Source organism: Bos mutus, chromosome 19, assembly GCF_027580195.1.
Source record: "Bos mutus isolate GX-2022 chromosome 19, NWIPB_WYAK_1.1, whole genome shotgun sequence".
NCBI lineage: Eukaryota > Metazoa > Chordata > Mammalia > Artiodactyla > Bovidae > Bos > Bos mutus.
Window position 1 is genome coordinate 28,115,979 of NC_091635.1, and position 18,204 is coordinate 28,134,182.

Below are 18,204 nucleotides of genomic sequence, written 5' to 3' on the forward strand. Positions count from 1 at the left end.
GCCTTTGCGTATGCTGAGCCTCCTTCCTCATGACCTTTGTCATGGGTGGAGGTCCTCACGCTGGCTCCTGGCAGTGATAGAATTCCAGTTGAGCTATTCCAGATCCTGAAAGATGATGCTGTGGAAAGTGCTGCACTCAATATGCAATATGCACTCAGTATGCAATATGCCAGCTCCCTGCATATAGTGTGTTCCCATTATGGAATAATATTAAGGTTGGTACAAAAGTAATTGCAGTTTTGCATTGTTGAAATTTTCTGTTTGATATTGGAATACATTCTTAAATACATGTGGTTATGTTATGCATCATTTTAATGCACATTTATCACTTAGATTTTTGCTAATGACATTACTTGCTGTTTGTTTTATATTTATTTTAGACTATAGAAATGATGTTAGACAAAAAATAAATTTAAGTGATATTTTTATTCGAATTTAAATGGGGTGTAAAGGCAGCAGAGACACCTCACAACATCAACAATGCATTTGGCTCAGGAACTGCTAACAAACATACAGTGCAGTGGTGATTCAAGAAGTTCTGCAAAGGAGATGAGAGCCTTGAAGATGAGGAACATGGTTGCCGGCCATCAGAAGTTGACAACGACCAATTGAGAGCAATCACTGAAGCTGATCCCCTTACAACTACACAAAAAATTGCCAACGAACTCAACATTAACCATTCTACAGTCATTTGGCATTTGAAACAAATTGTAAAGATGAAAAAGCTCCTTGAGTGGGTACATCATGAGCTGACTGAAAATCAAAAAAATCATTTTGTCTTCTCTTACTGTATACAACAACAATGAACCATTTTCAATCAGATTGTGACGTGTGATGAAAAACGGACTTTATATGACAACCACTGATGACCAGCTCAGCGGTTGGACTGAGAAGTTCCAATGCATTTCCCAAAGCAAAATTTGCAACCAAAAAAAGGTCATGGTCACTGTTTGGTGGTCTGCTGCCCAACTGATCCACTACATTTTTCTAAATCCTGGCAAAACCATTACATCTGAGAAGTATACTCAGCAAATCAATAAGATACACTGAAAACTACAATGCTTGCAGCTGGTATTGGTTAACAGAAAGGGCCCAATTCTCCAAGACAATTATTGACCGCAAGTCACACAACCAACACTCGAAAAATGGACAAATTGGGCTACGAAGTTTTGCCTCATCTGCCATATTCATCTGACGTCTAGCCAACCAACTACCACTTCAAGCATCTCAACAAGTTTTTGCAGGGAAAATGCTTCCACAACTTTCAGGAGGCAGAAAATGCTTTCCAAGAATTCAATGAACCCTGAAGCATGGATTTTTATGCTACGGGAATAAACAAACATTTCTCATTAGCAAAAATGAGTTGATTGTAATGGTTCCTGATAAAGATGTATTTGAGCGTAGTTATAATGATTTAAAATTCACAGAAACCGTAATTACTTTTGAACCAACCTGATATTCGGTGGTAAAAAGTGATGAGAATCTGTACATGCTACTATGAAGTGATGTCAAGGATATATTGCTAAGATATGGTCAAGCCAATGGATAAAATATCTGTAGTGTTCTACAATATCTCTAAAAAGCAAGAAAATAAATATAGAAAATATTTGCTTGCATCATTTTATAAAATAACGGAAGAATAAAGAAAGAGAAAACAAGAAAGAGGGACTTACACTCCCAGCTAAGAGGGAGTGCTGGGGATTGGCTCGGCAATCAAGAGAGAACACTGGTGCCTTAGAGAGGGGAAACAACAAAGATGATCCTAGGACTGCCCCAGTTTATCTCTTGAAGAGAGTTTCTGGGATGCCGCTCCAAGAGGGAGAATCAGATAGAGCCTGGTAATTATGCTGACTTGAGATGGAGCTGGGATGAAGGAGGAAAGACAGCTAGAATTTGCAGGGCAGGATACTAGAGAGGAGAGAGCTGCATAGAGAACCCCAGAGATCCTCAGAAAGTCCACCTAGAGTGTTGAGCTAATTACCCATCAGTGCATGCATGCGAAGAAACTAGTCAAGGGCAGAGAACCCCACCCCTAGTCATCCCAGTAAAAGGCAGAGGGAGCAATCCTTAGAGCTGACACTGGGCCAGAAATAGTCCCATGTTTCCAATGGTTCAGAGTGAAGAGTCTCATAAATCAGGGTTAGAATTCTCTGAAAGGTATTGACTCAAGAGTGGGGCAAATTTTTCTGGAGTAAAGCTGCTCTGGTACTATTTCACACAGCTTACAAGTAAGTCTTGAGAGGATCAAACTATTAAGTAACTTAATTTCATCCCAGAACAATCAATTAATTGGACTCTATCAAAATGAACGGAGAAGGCAATGGCAAGCCACTCCAGTACTCTTGCCTGGAAAATCCCATGGATGGAGGAGCCTGGTGGGCTGCATTCCATGGGGTTGCTACGAGTTGGTCGAGACTGAGCAACTTCACTTTCACTTTCATGCAGTGGAGAAGGAAATGGCAACCCACTCCAGTGTTCTTGCCTGGAGAATCCCAGGGACAGAGGAGCCTGGTGGGCTGCGGTCTATGGGGTCACACAGAGTTGGACACGACTGAAGCGACTTAGCAGCAGCAGCAGCATCAAAATGAAATTTTTTTTTTCTTCAAAGGATACTGTTTGGGCGATAAAAGGGTAAGCCGAATACTTGGAGAAAATACAGAACATAATCTAACAAATAATCTGTTTATAGAACATATAAAGAACTCGAATTCTTACCATTCAATAATAAGAAAATGAATAACCCTCTACCTCCAAATGAACAAAAGATTTGAAATTCACCAATGAAAATACACAGAAGGCAAGGAAACCCAGGAAAAGATGTACAACAACATTAACCATTAGGAAAATACAAGTTAAAATCACAATAACACTATACACACTCTGCATACAAAGTCTCTTCAGTCATGTTCAACTCTTTATAACCCTATGGACTGTAGCCCACCAGGTTTCTCTGTCCATGGAATTTTCCGGCAAGAATACTGGAGTGGGTTGCCATGCCCTCCTCCAGGAGATCTTCACAACCCAGGCATTGAACCCTCTTCTTTTCTGTCTCCTGCACTGGCAGGTGGGCTCTTCACCACTAGTGCTATCTGGGAAGCCCACACACACCTACAATGGTTAAAATTAACAAGACTGATCTTAGCAAACATTGATGTTAATGTGAAGTTATTGAAGCTGTTGTACAACGAAGGGACATCAAATGGCACAATCACTTTGTGAAACAGTTTGACACTTTCTTAAAGAGTTAAAGATACACCTACCATATGACCTAACCCTTCCACTTCAAAGTATTTACCCAAGAGAAATTTAAAGTATAGATCTGTACAAAGACTTGTTCACAAACATTCATGGTGACTTTATTTGTGATAGAAAAAATAATCCAGAAACAACCCAAGTGTCCATCAACAAGTGAGTGGATAAAAAAATGTTACAAGTCCACATTTCTCAGCAATAAAAAGAAATGAACTAGTAATACAGACAACCACATGAATCTCAGTCTAATTGGGCTGAGTGAACAGCCAGGCAAGATAGAGTACAGAGTGAAGAATTTCATTTACATGAAATTCCAGAAAATGCAAATAAATTTATAGTGACCAGAATGGCAGTTGCCCATGGGCAGGGGATGGGAGAGAAGCACACCCACAAAAGAGAGTATGGGTGTGCTTTATCTTGATGGTAGTGTTGATTTCATGAGTATGCACATATAAAACAGCAAATTGTACATTTTAAGTATATGTAGGTTTTGTATGTCAATTGTATGTTAACAAGGCTGAAAAAAAGTAATGGCAGTATTACTCATAATTTTAAAAAATCTTGACCCAGAGGGATGGTATGGGGAGGGAGGTGAGAAGGGGGTTCAGGATGGGGAACATGTGTACACCCGTGGCGGATTCATGCTGATGTATGGCAAAACCAATACAATATTGTAAAGTAAAAAAAAATAAAAATACTTATGTTAAAAAAAAAATCTTGACCATAAAGGGTGGAGGGAATAGGATAGAGAAGACAAAGGATAAAAGCTAAATCTCATTGAATACATCCTGTTCTGTAGCTTTGACTTTGAACCTATGCAAATATTTTGCAAAATTATAAAAAACAAATTTTCAAAAATTTCTCAGAATTGTTAAAATAACAACAGCAACAAAGGAACGTAACTATATATTGAGGTATAACTTCAGGGACAGGAACAGTTCCAAGATTGTTTTAAAAGCTAAAAAGCAATCTTAAGTTTATTTTCAGTAACAATTAAAAACATTGGTTTTAATGTTGGTGATATTATTCTGAACTGGTATGCAAACATTGAGGAATAAACAAAGTGAGTTATTACACTGGTGTCACTGAGGTATTTGGGGCACTGGTAGAAATGAGATTTGTAGGTAAAGGTATCTGAAGTTAAGTAAAAACCCCGTAGTTCTCAGTAGAAACTCATAACATGATCTGCCTTTATATTTATGTCTTCTAGTTGTAAACACTGAAAAGGCTGATAGAAAATGCTTTAGGGGTAATGAGCATTCTCATATTTCAATTTATGGTCTCAAACAGTGTTTCCCTCTGAAAGAAATAGGACTCCTTGGAGAAAGGAGTGATTAAAAGTCTAGGGAAAGAAATATACAAATGAATTTGGAATATCTTGTTATATTAAAAACAAGGAAGTCCTTGAGGACTACCAGATTCATTCACAAAAACCCAAGGCCAATTGGAAGTTGCTTATTTGAACATCACTTGGCATGTGAGCTGGAATGGATTGATACACCGTCAAGTGTATTGAAATCCATAAGTCCATATTGGTGGGAATTTAAAAAAACTCTTTGGTTTCTTTTGAAGGAGGTACCCTGCTAAATAAAGAGAAAGACTCAAGCATTTATTTTGCCTTTTCTGCAGATACTATTCCTCAAGATAACCAAACACTGATGAGGGGAATTTTCTCTTTATGGAATTATTCTAGGTAATACATGGCAGAGGAATAATAGAACTGCAAAATGATGTTTTTGTTGTGGCTAATGAAGAAGGGGTTCTAGGCAATAATCACCCACAGCAGCTAATATCACAAAAAGAAAGACAACCAGACAATATGTGCTTCCTGATGGAAAAAGAACACCACTAACTATGAAGCAGTCAGAGTCCTGCGTATCTTTTGGGAATATAGTCTCTCATTAGCAAGTTCAGCCATTTTCTGGACAAATTATGTTGTAGCAACTCTAGTCATACTGTTCATGGGGTTCTCAAGGCAAGAATACTGAAGTGGTTTGCCATTCCCTTCTCCAGTGGACCACATTCTGTCAGACCTCTCCTCCATGACCCGTCCATCTTGGGTGGCCCCACACGACATGGCTTAGTTTCATTGAGTTAGACAAGGCTGTGGTCCATGTGGTCAGATTCACCAGTTTTCTGTAATTGTGATTTCAGTTTGTCTGCCCTCTGTCTGCTTATTTAACTTATATGCAGAGTACATCATGAGAAATGCTGGGCTGGAAGAAGCACAAGCTGGAATCAAGATCCCCAGGAGAAATATCAATAACCTCAGATGTGCAGATGACACCACCTTTATGGCAGAAAGTGAAGAAGAACTAAAGAGCCTCTTGATGAAAGTGAAAGAGGAGAGTGAAAAAGTTGGCTTAAAGCTCAGCATTCAGAAAATGAAGATCATGGCATCCAGTCCCATCACTTTATGGTAAATAGATAGGGAAACAATGGAAACAGTGACAGACTTTAGTTTTGGGGCTCCAAAATCACTACAGATGGTGACTGCAGCCAGGAAATTAAATGACGCTTGCTTCTTGGAAGAAAAGTTATGACCAAACTAGACAGCATATTAAAAAGCAGAGACATTCCTTTGCCAACTAAAGTCCATCTAGTCAAGGCTATGGTTTTTCCAGTACTACAGGAGATGCAACCAGTCCATCCTAAAGGAAATCAGTCCTGAATTTTCATTGGAAGGACTGATGCTGAAGTTGAAACTTCAATATTTGGCCACCTGATGTGAAGAACTGACTCATCTGAAAAGACCCTGGTGCTGGGGAGAGAAGGGGATGACAGAGGATGAGATGGTTGGATGGCATCACCAACTCGATGGACATGAGTTTGAGTAAGCTACGGAGCTGGTGATGGAAAGGGAAGACTGGCGTGCTGCAGTCCATGGGGTCGCAAAGAGTTGGGCATGCCTGAGAGACTGAACTGAACTGAACTAGGCTTGATCCTTAGCTTGATCTACCCTCTAGCTGCAGGAGATGAGAGTCGATTTCTATGCTGCCAATGAAAGTTTCCTTTGGGCTTGAAAATCAATGCCAAAGAATGTTTAAACTACCGCACAAACTACCGCACTCATCTCACACGCTAGTAAAGTAATGCTCAAAATTCTCCAAGCCAGGCTTCAGCAATACGTGAACCGTGAACTTCCTGATGTTCAAGCTGGTTTTAGAAAACGCAGAGGAACAAGAGATCAAATTGCCAACATCCGCTGGATCATGGAAAAAGCAAGAGAGTTCCAGAACAACATCTATTTCTGCTTTATTGACTATGCCAAAGCCTTTGACTGTGTGGATCACAATAAGCTGTGGAAAATTCTGAAAGAGATGGGAATACTAGACCACCTGATCTGCCTCTTGAGAAATTTGTGTGCAGGTCAGGAAGCAACAGTTAGAACTGGACATGGAACAACAGACTGGTTCCAAATAGGAAAAGGAGTTCATCAAGGCTGTATATTGTCACCCTGTTTATTTAACTTATATGCAGAGTACATCATGAGGAATGCTGGACTGGAAGAAACACAAGCTGGAATCAAGATTGCCAGGAGAAATATCAATAACCTCAGATATGCAGATGACACCACCCTTATGGCAGAAAGTGAAGAGGAACTAAAAAGCATGTTGATGAAGGTGAAAGTGGAGAGTGAAAAAGTTGGCTTAAAGCTCAACATTCAGAAAACGAAGATCATGGCATCTGGTCGCATCGCTTCATGGGAAATAGATGGGGAAACAGTGGAAACAGTGTCAGACTTTATTTTGGGGGGCTCCAAAATCACTGCAGATGGTGATTGCAGCCATGAAATTAAAAGACGCTTACTCCTTGGAAGGAAAGTTATGACCAACCTAGATAGCATATTGAAAAGCAGAGACATTACTTTGACAACAAAGGTCCATCTAGTCAAGGCTATGATTTTTCCAGTGGTCATGTATGGATGTGAGAGTTGGACTGTGAAGAAGGCTGAGCACCGAAGAATTGATGCTTTTGAACTGTGGTGTTGGAGAAGACTCTTGAGAGTCCCTTGGACTGCAAGGAGATCCAACCAGTCCATTCTGAAGGAGATCAGCCCTAGGATTTCTTTGGAAGGAATGATGCTAAAGCTGAAACTCCAGTATGAAGAGCTGACTCATTGGAAAAGACCCTGATGCTGGGAGGGATTGGGGGCAGGAGGAGAAGGGGACGACAGAGGATGAGATGGCTGGATGGCATCACCGACTCGATGGACATGAGTTTGAGTGAACTCTGGGAGTTGGTGATGGACAGGGAGGCCTGGCGTGCTGCAGTTCATGGGGTCGCAAAGAGTCGGACATGACTGAGTGACTGAACTGAACTGAACTGAACTGTGGCTCAGGTGGTAAAAAATCTGCCAGCAAAGCGGGAGACCAGGTTTCAATCACTGGGTAAGAAGATCCCCTGGAGAAGGGAATGGCAACCCACTCCAGTATTCTTGCCTGGAGAATTCCATGGACTAATAGAAGGCAGGCAGGCTACAGTCCATGGGGTTGCACAGAGACAGACACGGCTTAGCGACTAACACTTTGACTTCGACTTTAATGAAACTTCTGGCTTTTACATCTGTCCTTTCTTTTAATTTCTAACATATCACCTTTAATCTTTCATTGTGTTTTCTCCCAGCTACAAACATTCAGTTCCATTATTCTTACAATTATTAACTGATTTCACAGGTAGACAGTATGAAAAAGAGGTCCCATAGAGCATTAATTATTTCAAGATTTTGCAGAAGGTATCATTTCTTTGATTTTTATTCATGAATTCCTGAGAATATCTATTTTGTCTAAGAACTAAGGAGACTTACAATGAGACCTGAGCTGTGACTAGGAAGCTTAACCTCTATTGTGAAATTAACAAAGCCATGTTATCTATTCTACAAGTGTAGGTAAAATACAGTTGTCCAGAATGCATAAAAAATCTCAAAGAAATGTATCATCACACTACAAGTTTCATATAGGAAAGTGATAGTTTATTTTCGGCATAGAGTTACAACTTAGGAAAATTTGGGGAATAAAAATGATAAAGGAAAATTTTCACTGGAGCCATTAAGAGAGCAACTATAAAAATTCATAATGCAGAAATATTGAAATTGAATTTTAGCTGCTTGATGACTTGAAGGCCAAAAGTTAAGAAGGAGAATTTGAAGCGAATTGATCAACACAAGAGTTGGTATGTTACTAATACAAACAAATTCACACTTGGATGAAGGGGAGAGGTCCAAACAAGTAGAATTTGGACTGACGCCAGAATGTGCTCACAGAGATAGTGGACCTGTGGTGGGCTCATTAAAATCATGAGACCCAAATCAGTTCAGCAACATCAGCCCCAGCCCCTGTCCTAATGATCAGCACAGAAGAAGGGTCTGCATTAGTGGGGACAGAGGTAAACAGAGACAGTGGTCACAGGGTGGCGGGCTTAGCAGCAAGAAGAAGGACAGCACACGGGGCGGGGACAGGTGGAGATGACACAGGTGGGGCGATAGCAAGTGGTGTGGCAGGAGACCCGGCCACACACTGGGCGCAGGCAGCAGCTGGAGCCACAGCAAGAGGGGCGGCAGCAGCTGGAGATGCGGGAGCAGGTGGGCTGGCAGCACACAGACTGGCAGCACCGGGGCCTGCAGCAGCTGGAGATGCAGCAGGTAGGCCTGCAGCAGCTGGAACCCACAGCTGGAAACACAGCAGGAGGGGCGGCAGCAGCTAGAGATGCAGCAGGTGGGGCGAGAGCAGGTGGGCTGGCAGCACACAGGCTGGCAGCACTGGGGCCTGCAGCAGCTGGAGATGCAGCAGGTAGGCCTGCAGCAGCTGGAACCACAGCTGGAACCACAGCAGGAGGGGCGGTAGCAGCTAGAGATGCAGCAGGTGGGGCGAGGGCAGGTGGGCTGGCAGCAGACAGGGTGGCAGCAGTTGGACACAGCACAGCTGGGGCGGCAGCAGGTGGTCCTGCAGCAGGTGGTCTGGCAGCAGCTGGGCCGGCAGCAGGTCTCCAGGCAGAGACTTCGGCCACAGCTCTGGTCAGAGCAGACGGAGCCACAACAGGAGCTGACCATGGTGTCAATGGAAGGAGTGGAGTTCAAGAGTGGGCTTGCAAGAGGGTGGCTTCTTGTTTTTGACTGTTTCCTTACTCCTGTCTCTTTTTATACTCTGCGTTTAACTGGTCTTACCATGAGCAATGTTTTTCCTTGTTATTTTTCCTTCTGGATAATCAATTAACATTACTACTAAGTTCATAGTTGTGTTTATGAGGTTAATTATGCGAAAGCATCAATATCTAAGGCATCATTTCCTTTTTTCTATTGTTATGATTCACTGAATCTTGTTAAGCCGTGTGTAACCACTTTGTTTTTCTTCCTCTAATGTGTCTTCTAAGTTGGAAATATCATGTGATATTCTATTACTGAAATTTTATGTGTCACTTTTTTCCTTCTTTGTGTATAACTCCATGATACTACTTTGAGAATGGCCCTGTCTCTTTTCATGTCAAAGTGGAAATAATGCATGCTGCTGACAGGCAGAGTGCTGATAAGGAAATAAGAGGAAAGACTCTTGTTGGGGTTTTGTGTATAGTGTGGGGAGACTGTGGTGGGGAGGTAAGCTTATTGACACACTTTTGTACAAGGAGAGAAGACTAGGTTGTGTTTCCTGGCTGATTAGAGAGTCAGGGGGTTACAAAAGACTTCCAGTCTCATTGTAATGACTACCCCAAGAGTTAGCTTTTAATTTTTCCTTTTCAGTGCTAAGAACTTTTCCCTATAGTGTGCTAAAAATGAGTGGGTTTGACCTATCTTCATACACCAACATATGCAATGAATTCTGCATTATATAGAAGGTTTCATTTAAAGCATCTTTTTCTTGTACTCTTTTAAAAATTTGAATTCAAGTCATTCTGCTTAAAGAGGCTATAAATAGGCAAGCCTTGCTTTTTATTCTCCTGCTCAAGCTTAGTCGCTCAGTCATGTTCAACTCTTTGTGACCCTTCAGACTGTAGCCCTCCAGGCTCCTCTGTCCATAGGATTTTTCAGGAAAGAATACTGGAGTAGGTTGCCATTTTCTTCTCCATGCTCATTATCCTACAGACAGTCAAATATGTTAAAAGGCAAGATTTTGACAAGTACTCAAAACACCAAAGCATGAGTTTCCAAAACAAGCATTATGTGTTTAAAACAAGGATAAATTGGGAAATTGGGATTGTTGTATATACACTACTGTATATAGATAACTAACATAAAGAGAACCTACTGAATGGAAGGAATGATGCTAAAGCTGAAACTCCAGTACTTTAGCCACCTCATTCGAAGAGTTGACTCTTTGGAAAAGACTCTGATGCTGGGAGGGATTGGGGGCAGGAGGAGAAGGGGACAACAGAGGATGAGATGGCTGGATGGCATCACTGACTCGATGGACGTGAGTCTGAGTGAACTCTGGGAGTTGGTGATGGACAGGGAGGCCTGGTGTGCTGCGATTCATGGGGTTGCAAAGAGTCGAGCACGACTCAGCAACTGAACTGAACTGAACTGAACTGAACTGAATAGGACAGGAAACTTTACTCAATACTCTGTAGTACCTGTAAGGAAACAGCATCTAAAAAAGAGTGGATATGCGTGTATGTGTGGGCTTCCCTGATAGCTCAGTTGGTAAAGAATCCACCTGCAAGGCAGGAGACCCTGGTTCGATACCTGGGTCAGGAAGATTCGCTGGAGAAGAGACAGGCTACCCACTCCAGTATTCTTGGTCTTCCCTACTGGCTCAGCTGGTAAAGAAACCACCTGCAATGCAGGAGACATGGGTTCAATCCCTGGGTTGGGAAGATCCCCTGGTGAAGGGAATGGCTACCCACTCCTGTATTCTGGCCTGGGGAATTCCATGGACTGTATAGTCCAAGGGGTCGCAAAGAGTTGGACACGACTGAGTGAATTTTACTTTCACTTTCATAAGTGTATGTGTAACTGGCTTACTTTGCTGTACAATAGAAACTAACATAACGTAAATCAACCATACTCCAATAAAATATTATAATAAAAAATATCCTGGGAAAACCTTCCAGCCAATATATTGGAACTAATGTTTCTTTTTCACAATAGTCATAGATCTTTTGCCTTAGCTTAAACAGTTCTCTGAGTACTCTTAAATCTTAAAATGTTATTTTTGCCTTAAAATTATGTATTTTATATTTGTTATTTCTTTCTTTCCAATAATATATCATCTATTAAAAGGCCAGAATAATGCCAAAAATAAATACAAGCATTACATACTTTCCAAAAAAATGAGATAATATAGATGGCTACTATTTGTAAGTGCTTGCCATGTGCCCAATATTCTGCTGAATGCTTTGTATTTATTACCTTGATTTTTCTTATCAAAGACCCCATGAGGTACTTGCTATTCTCTAAGAGTCCACATAAGAACGAATTAAGGTTGCAAAGCCTATAATCTAAATAGTCTATAAAGTATGTGTATGTGTGCATGAGCACTCAGTCTTGTCCAACTCTTTGTGACCCCATGGACTGTAGCCCACCAGGCTCCTGTGTTCCTGGGATCCTTCAGGCAAGAATACTGGACTGGGTTGCCATTTCCTTCTCCAGGGGATCTTCCTGATCAGGGACTGAACTACATCTCTTGTGTCTCCTGCATTGGCAGGCAGTTTCTTTACCTGTTGAGCCACTGTGGAAGCCAGTCCATGAAGTATAAATAACACTAATTCCACACCTTTGATTATGCTGTTATAGCTCCTTAGAATGTTCCTTTTCCTATAACAACTCAGTATTTTTTTATTTTTCATTTGAGTTCCAGCTTAGAAGTCTCTTCTTATGGTTTTCCTTGACATATTTAAAGAAAAATCATCTGCTCCTCCATTCTACTTGATTACATTTGCAACACTAGAATTTTGCACATCGGACTATACCTAAATGTCTGTCTCCAGCTGGACGGTAAACACCTGAGGTGAACACTTGGACCATATATCATCATCAACATGCATGGAATGGAGCACATCACCAGTGTTTTCTTTGCATTTCTAGGAATCACTTTCTAAATTTGTTTGTGTAATTACACAAAGTATGTGTGGCTCCAAAGTAAATTCCACAAAGCCAGGCTTATCCAAAGAAGTTATTCCTAATCCCTCCATGCATTCCCTTGCTCCCCATAGATAGTCATTTTTATAATTTAAAGTTTTCCTTCTTATTGCTATTTCAAAAACATTTTTGCATATCTGTAGCTCCTTTGTTTCTTGGATAAATGGTTATATAATATACACACTTGACTCCAAGTTGCTTTTTCTCATTTAACAATTTATCCCAGAGATTACTTTATAGTAGTATGTTCAGATATTCTTCATTCCATTCTCAGCCACAAAGTAGCCCATTCTCTGGACATAATGTGGCTTATTTAGCCTGTTCCATGTATTGGTATCATCAATTGATCAATTTGTTGGCTTTAATCAAGTAGTTTTTACTATATATGTAATATATATAGTGACATATAATGTAAATATATATAAAATATACTGCTGATATCTTCATGGGTCACAGCCTTGTCATGGTGAAGGGGCTTGCATAACTCAATGAAGCTATGAGCCATGTCATGCAGGGCCACCCAAGATAGACAGGCCATAGTGAAGAGTTCTGACAAAATATGGCCTGCCAGAGGAGGAAATGGCAAACCACTCCATCATTCTTGTTATGAGAAGAACCCCACAAATAGTATGAAAAGGCAAAAAGATATGACACTGGAAGATAAAACCCCAGGTGGGAAGGTATCCAATATGCTACTGGGGAAGAGCAGAGGGCAATCACTAATAGCTCCAGAAAGATGAAGCAGCTGGACCAAAGTGGAAATGACACTCAGTTGTGGATGTGACTAGTGGTGAAAGTAAAGTCTGATGCTGTAAAGAACAATGTTGCATAGGAACCTGGAATGTTAGGTCCATGAATCAGGATAAACTGAATGTGACCAAGCAGATGGCAAGGGTGAACATCCATATCCTAGGAATCAGTGAGTGAAATAAAATGGACGGAAATGGGAGAATTTAATTCAGATGACCATCATATGTACTCCTGTGGGCAAGAATCCCTTTGAAGAAATGGAGTAGCCGTCATGGTCAACAAAAGTGTCTGAAATGCAGTACTTGGGTGCAGTCTCAAAAATGACAGAGTGATCTTGGTTCATTTCCAAGCAAACCATTCAACAATAATCCAAGGCTTTGCCCCAACCACTGATGCCAAAGAAGCTGAAGTTGACTCTTTCTATGAAGACCTATAAGACCTTCTAGAACTGACACCAAAAAGAAAAAAAATAAATAAAAGATGTCCTTTTCATTGCAGGGGATTGGAATGCAAAAGTAGAAAGTCAAGAGATACCTGGAGTAAGTTTGACCTTGGAGTACAAAATGAAGAAGGGCAAAGGCTAACAGAGTTTTGTCAAGAGAACACATAACACACTGGTCACAGCAAACATCCTTTGCCAACAACCCAAGAGACGACTCTACACATGGATGTCATCAAATGGTCCATTCCAAAATCAGATTGATTATATTCTTTGCAGCAAGTTCTATACAGTCAGCAAAAACAAGACCTGGAGCCTGACTGTGGCTCAGATCATCAGCTCCTTATTGCAAAATTCAAGCTTAAATGGAAGAAAGTAGGGAAAACCTCTAGGCCATTCAGGAATGACCTAAATCAAATCCATTATGGTTATACAGTGGAGGTGATGAATAGATTCAAGAGATTAGATCCAGCAGACAGAGTGCCTGAAGAACTGTGAACTGAGGTTTGTAACATTGTAGAGGATGCAATGACCAAAACCATCCCAAAGAAAAAGAAATGCAAGAAGGCAAAGTGGTTGTCTGAGGAGGCTTTGCAAATAGCTGAGGAAAGAAGAGAAGTGAAAGGCAAGGGAGAGAGGGAAAGATATACCCAACTGAGTGCAGAGTTCCAGAGAATAGCAAGGAGAGATGAGAAGGTCTTCTTAAGTGAACATTGCAGAAAACACACAAAAACAATAGAAGGGGAAAGACTAGAGATCTCTTCAAGAAGACTGGAGATATCAAGGAAACATTTCATGCAAGGGTGGACATGATATAGACAGAAACAGTAAGGACCTAATAGAAGCAGAAGAGATTCAGTAAGAGGTGGCAAGAAAACACAGAAGAATTGTATGTAAAAAGTCTTAATGACACAGATAACCATGATGGTGTGGTCACTCACTTCGAGTCAGACCTCCTGGAGTATGAAGTCAAGTGGGCCTTAGGCATATTTACTATGAATAAAACTAGTGGAGGTGATGGAATTTCAGCTGAGCTATTTCAAATCCTAAAAGATGATGCTGTTTAAAGTGCTGCATTTAATATGCCAGCAAATTTGGAAAAAGCAGTGACCTCAGGACTGGAAAAGTTCCATTTTCATTCCAACCCTAAAGAAAGGCAATGCCAAAGAATGTTCCAACTACTGTACAATTGTGTTCGTTTCACATGCTAGCAAGATTATGCTCAAAATCCTGCAAGCTAGGCTTCAGCAGTTAGTGAACTCAGAACTTCCAGATGTACAAGCTGGATTTAGAAAAGGCAGAGGAACCAGAGATCAAATTGCCAACATTTGTGGATCACAGAAAAAGCAAGGGAATTAGAGAAACGCATCTACTTATTGCTACATTGACTGTACTAAAGCCTTTGTGTGGATCACAATAAACTGTTGAAAATTTTTAAAGAGATGAGAAAAACACCACATTACCTATCTCTGGAGAAACCTGTATGAGGGTCAGGAAGCAACAATTAGAACTGGGCATGGGACAACAGACTAGTTCAAAATCAGGAAAAGAGTATGTCAAGGCTGTATATTGGCACTCTGCTTATATAACTTATATGCAGAGTACATCATGCAAATTGCCGGGCTGGATGAATCACAGGCTGGAATCAAGATTGCAGGGAGAAATAACAACAACCTCAGATATATAGATGATACCACTCTAATGACAGAAGATGAAAGCAACTAAATAGCCTCTTGATGAGGGTGAAAGAGGAGAGTGAAAAAGCTGACTTAAAACTCAACATTATAAAAACCAAGATCATGGCATTTGGTCCCATAACTTCATGTCTAATAGAAGAGGGGAAAGTGAAACAGTGACACTTTTATTTTCCTGGGCTCCAGTATCACTGTGGATGGTAACTAAAGCCATGAAATTAAAAGACGCTTGCTCCTTGGAAGGAAAATTATGACAAACCCAGAGAGTGTATTATTAATAAATAGTAGAGCCATAACTTTGCTGACAGAGGTGATAACTGACATAGTGAAAACTATGATTTTTCCAATATGTGAAAGTTGGACCATAAAGAGGGCTGAGCATCGAAAAATTAATGCTTTTGAATTGTGGTGCTGGAGAAGACTCTTGAGAGTCCCTTGAACTGCAAGGAGATTCAACCAGTCAATCCTAAAGATAATCAATCCTGAACATTCATTGGAAGGACTTATGCTGAAATTGAAATTCCCATACTTTGGCCACTGGTTGAGAAGGGATGACTCATTGGAAAAGAGTCATCTGATGCTGGGAAATATTGAAGGGAAAAGGAGAAGAGGGTGGCAGAGGATGAGATGTTTAGATAACATCACTGAGCCAATGGGCATGAATTTGACCAAAGCCCCGGAGGTAGTGAAGGACAGGGGAGCCTGGAGTGCTGAGTCCATGGGGACACAAAGAGTCAAATGCAGTGTAGCAACTGAACAACAACAAAATATATAATGAATGGTGATGTGTAGTGTATGGTGAATTATATATATATTTAATGTATATATTAATACATGTATCTCTGTACCTTTATATATAATCTTTCATTATTTGCTTTATTTTCTTTCTCTCTTAGTATGTCTTTAATATTTAGGAAAGTATATATTTTGCACTGACAATTGCCATATAAATATCTTTATATAATATTCTATGAGCCCAATTTATAGGCTACTGTCAGCTGATGCTCTACTTTCAGAAAAACTTTTAAAATCTTTTAAAAGGGGACTCTTTCCCCATTTGTAGCACTAATACCTGCATCTAAAGAATGGCTCAAAAGTTCATCTTATTTGTATAAGTAAAAGCATAGAGAAAAAAAACTATGCATAAACTTGAGTGGATAAATGTATAGAAAAGATATTTACAAGTAAACACATCAGTGATTTTTGCTGAGAAAGTCCACTTCAATGTCTCTCCATTAGTGCAGAGAGTTTGTTCTCTGTTGTTTTCCCCAGATACTTCAGTGCCTTTAACAGTGTCTCACATTTAATAAATATTCAAGAATGAATGAAAGAAGAGAATGACATCTGAAAGGAACCACTGAAAGCAGACAAACTTTTCAGTGAAAATATTGGCTCCCATTTTCCTACAGAAACAGTTGACAGGAGCTCAATGCTACTCTCAGATGTGGTCATGCAGACTGCAATTTGCCAGTTTCCACCAAACATGTTGTCTTATCAAAGACTTGCTTCACTTGTCTAGGTCACCTATCTGTTCTTTGAGTGCATGTGGATTTGAAACTTCCTTCAAAAAAAAAAAAAAAAAAAAGAATCACCACTGAGGTCCTATTGTAAATAGGGGAGAATCAGTGCACACTTGGTTTGCTGCATGGATGACACCTATAGCATTGAGTGCAAGTCTGAATATAAACTTGCAGACTGTGTTATATAGCACATTGTGTAGCTATCAAAGCTGATGTAATGCCTGAACCATATACTGTGTTCTTTTTGCTTTTATATACGAGAAGTTCTCCAAACTACTTTTCACTTTTTTGTTCTTTTCCTGGGCTAGGATTTATAGTGTTATCTGATTTGCTCATGAAATTAGCAGGCACCTAGGAAAGAATTAGATGGTGAATGACTGTCACCGAGAAGTGGCAAGGCCCTGCTGTGTGTCCTGCAGGTGTAATTTGTCTAGCAACCAAAGACAAAATCTTAAAGGAGAAAAAAACCACAATGAATTTTTAATACAGGAAAGTATCACTTTATTTTGGTACAGAAATAGATCAGGTTACAGAAAAGTTTTAGGAAAAGTTAGAAGAATGAGTTTACCAATTTTCAGGTGAAAGGGGAAAATCTGTTACTGGAGAAGTGCTCCATGCCATATCCATCACCTTCAACAGCTTGGTCTGCTTCCTCACGGGAATTATGAAGCCCAGTTTAGCTGAGCAGCATCAACCCCAAAGGAGGGTCTGCATGTATGGGGACAGAGGTAAATGGAGACAGTGGTCACAGGGCAGCGGGCTCAGCAGCAAGAAGAGGGACAGCACACGGGGCGGGGGCAGGTGGAGATGACACAGGTGGGGCGATAGCAAGTGGTGTGGCAGGAGACCCGGCCACACACTGGGCGCAGGCAGCAGCTCGGGCGGCAGCAGCTGGAGCCAAAGGAGCTGGAGCCACAGCATGAGGGGCGGCAGCAGCTGGAGATGTGGGAGCAGGTGGGCTGGCAGCACACAGGCTGGCAGCACTGGGGCCTGCAGCTGGAGATGCAGCAGGTAGGCCTGCAGCAGCTGGAACCACAGCTGGAAACACAGCAGGAGGGGCGGTAGCAGCTAGAGATGCAGCAGGTGGGGCGAGGGCAGGTGGGCTGGCAGCAGACCGGGCGGCAGCAGCTGGACACAGCACAGCTGGGGCGGCAGCAGGTGGTCCTGCAGCAGGTGGTCCGGCAGCAGGTGGGGCGGCAGCAGGTCTCCTGGCAGAGACTTCGGCCACAGCTCTGGTCAGAGCAGACGGAGCCACAACAGGAGCTGACCATGGTGTCCGAGGGTGGAGGTTCTGATGTTAATAGGAGAGTGAACTTAGTGATTTGAAGTATCTCTGCTGCTTGTCCTCTTTTATACCCTACTGAGACTGCTGTGTTCATGTCCTAGACTGCTTCCTAGTTCAGTTACCTAAAGAAACATTAGTCATTATGTTAGATCATCATGTTTTTCTGGTTAACTATTTTAAAATGAAGGAAAATA

General features: G+C 41.1%; 2 protein-coding genes across 3 annotated transcripts; both read right to left on the bottom strand.

The window, feature by feature from the left end:
- Window positions 1–8,670: 8,670 nt before the first annotated feature.
- LOC106700505 (keratin-associated protein 4-7) lies at window positions 8,671–9,301 on the bottom strand. 2 transcript variants are annotated; one of them, XM_070388834.1, is made up of 2 exons: window positions 8,997–9,301; window positions 8,671–8,908 (listed from the first exon to the last, which is right to left on the bottom strand). In XM_070388834.1, exons 1-2 carry the CDS (start codon window positions 9,299–9,301, stop codon window positions 8,671–8,673), a joined length of 543 nt encoding a protein of 180 aa, XP_070244935.1. The 2 variants fall into 2 exon arrangements, with proteins under 2 accessions (XP_070244935.1, XP_070244934.1); XM_070388833.1 differs by having other exon boundaries at window positions 8,671–8,878; window positions 8,916–9,301.
- Window positions 9,302–17,486: 8,185 nt separating this feature from the next.
- LOC138992021 (keratin-associated protein 4-11-like) lies at window positions 17,487–17,996 on the bottom strand. Its single transcript, XM_070388835.1, has one exon. It carries the CDS (start codon window positions 17,994–17,996, stop codon window positions 17,487–17,489), a length of 510 nt encoding a protein of 169 aa, XP_070244936.1.
- Between the last annotated feature and the right edge of the window lie 208 nt (window positions 17,997–18,204).